The sequence below is a fragment of the Acanthisitta chloris genome, unplaced genomic scaffold (genome assembly GCF_000695815.1).
Source record: "Acanthisitta chloris isolate BGI_N310 unplaced genomic scaffold, ASM69581v1 scaffold6393, whole genome shotgun sequence".
Lineage (NCBI taxonomy): Eukaryota > Metazoa > Chordata > Aves > Passeriformes > Acanthisittidae > Acanthisitta > Acanthisitta chloris.
In genome coordinates this window covers 13,407-13,837 of record NW_008663123.1, presented here as the reverse complement: position 1 = coordinate 13,837, position 431 = coordinate 13,407, and the positions used below count along the sequence as shown (strand labels likewise).

The 431-nt window shown below is 44.8% G+C and overlaps 1 protein-coding gene across 1 annotated transcript in view; it reads left to right on the top strand.

The window, feature by feature from the left end:
- The window catches only part of LOC103798597 (myosin-IIIb-like), a gene marked incomplete at both ends in the record, with an annotated part of 20,100 nt that overhangs the window by 8,754 nt on the left and 10,915 nt on the right, over window positions 1–431 (top strand). Inside the window, one exon of the mRNA XM_009070871.1 lies at window positions 141–254. Within this exon, the coding sequence (XP_009069119.1) occupies window positions 141–254 (114 nt within the window). The remainder of the gene's footprint in view (window positions 1–140; window positions 255–431) is intronic.

Sequence of the window (431 nt, the reverse complement as noted above, 5' to 3'; positions counted from 1 at the left end):
TGCAAAGAGTCAGAAAGAAAGTACAGCAGAAGACAGTTGCATAGCCAAGGACACTTCCAACACTTTGTTTTGCTTCCATGCGCCCTGATGGGTCTCTCTTGCAGCCTGATCGTTTGATTGTGAAATCTCCTTTCTTGCAGGCAACTGACAAGTCATTTGTGGATAAACTAAACAGCAGCTTCAAGGGGAATTCACACTTCCAGGCAGCCCAGGGCCGTGTGTTGGGCTTCAGCATCATTCATTATACTGGGAAAGTATGTACTCTTTGCAGGAAGAATGCTGTTGTAGTGTACGTTGGAGGCGGAAAAAAGTGTTGCCTGAGAAATAAATCTTTGATGTTAAGGAGTGTATGGTCTGATGATGTTAATAACGGAAGTGATGACTTCCCATGGATTGCCTCCTAGGATTCCCTGGGATTTCTGCAAAAGGTG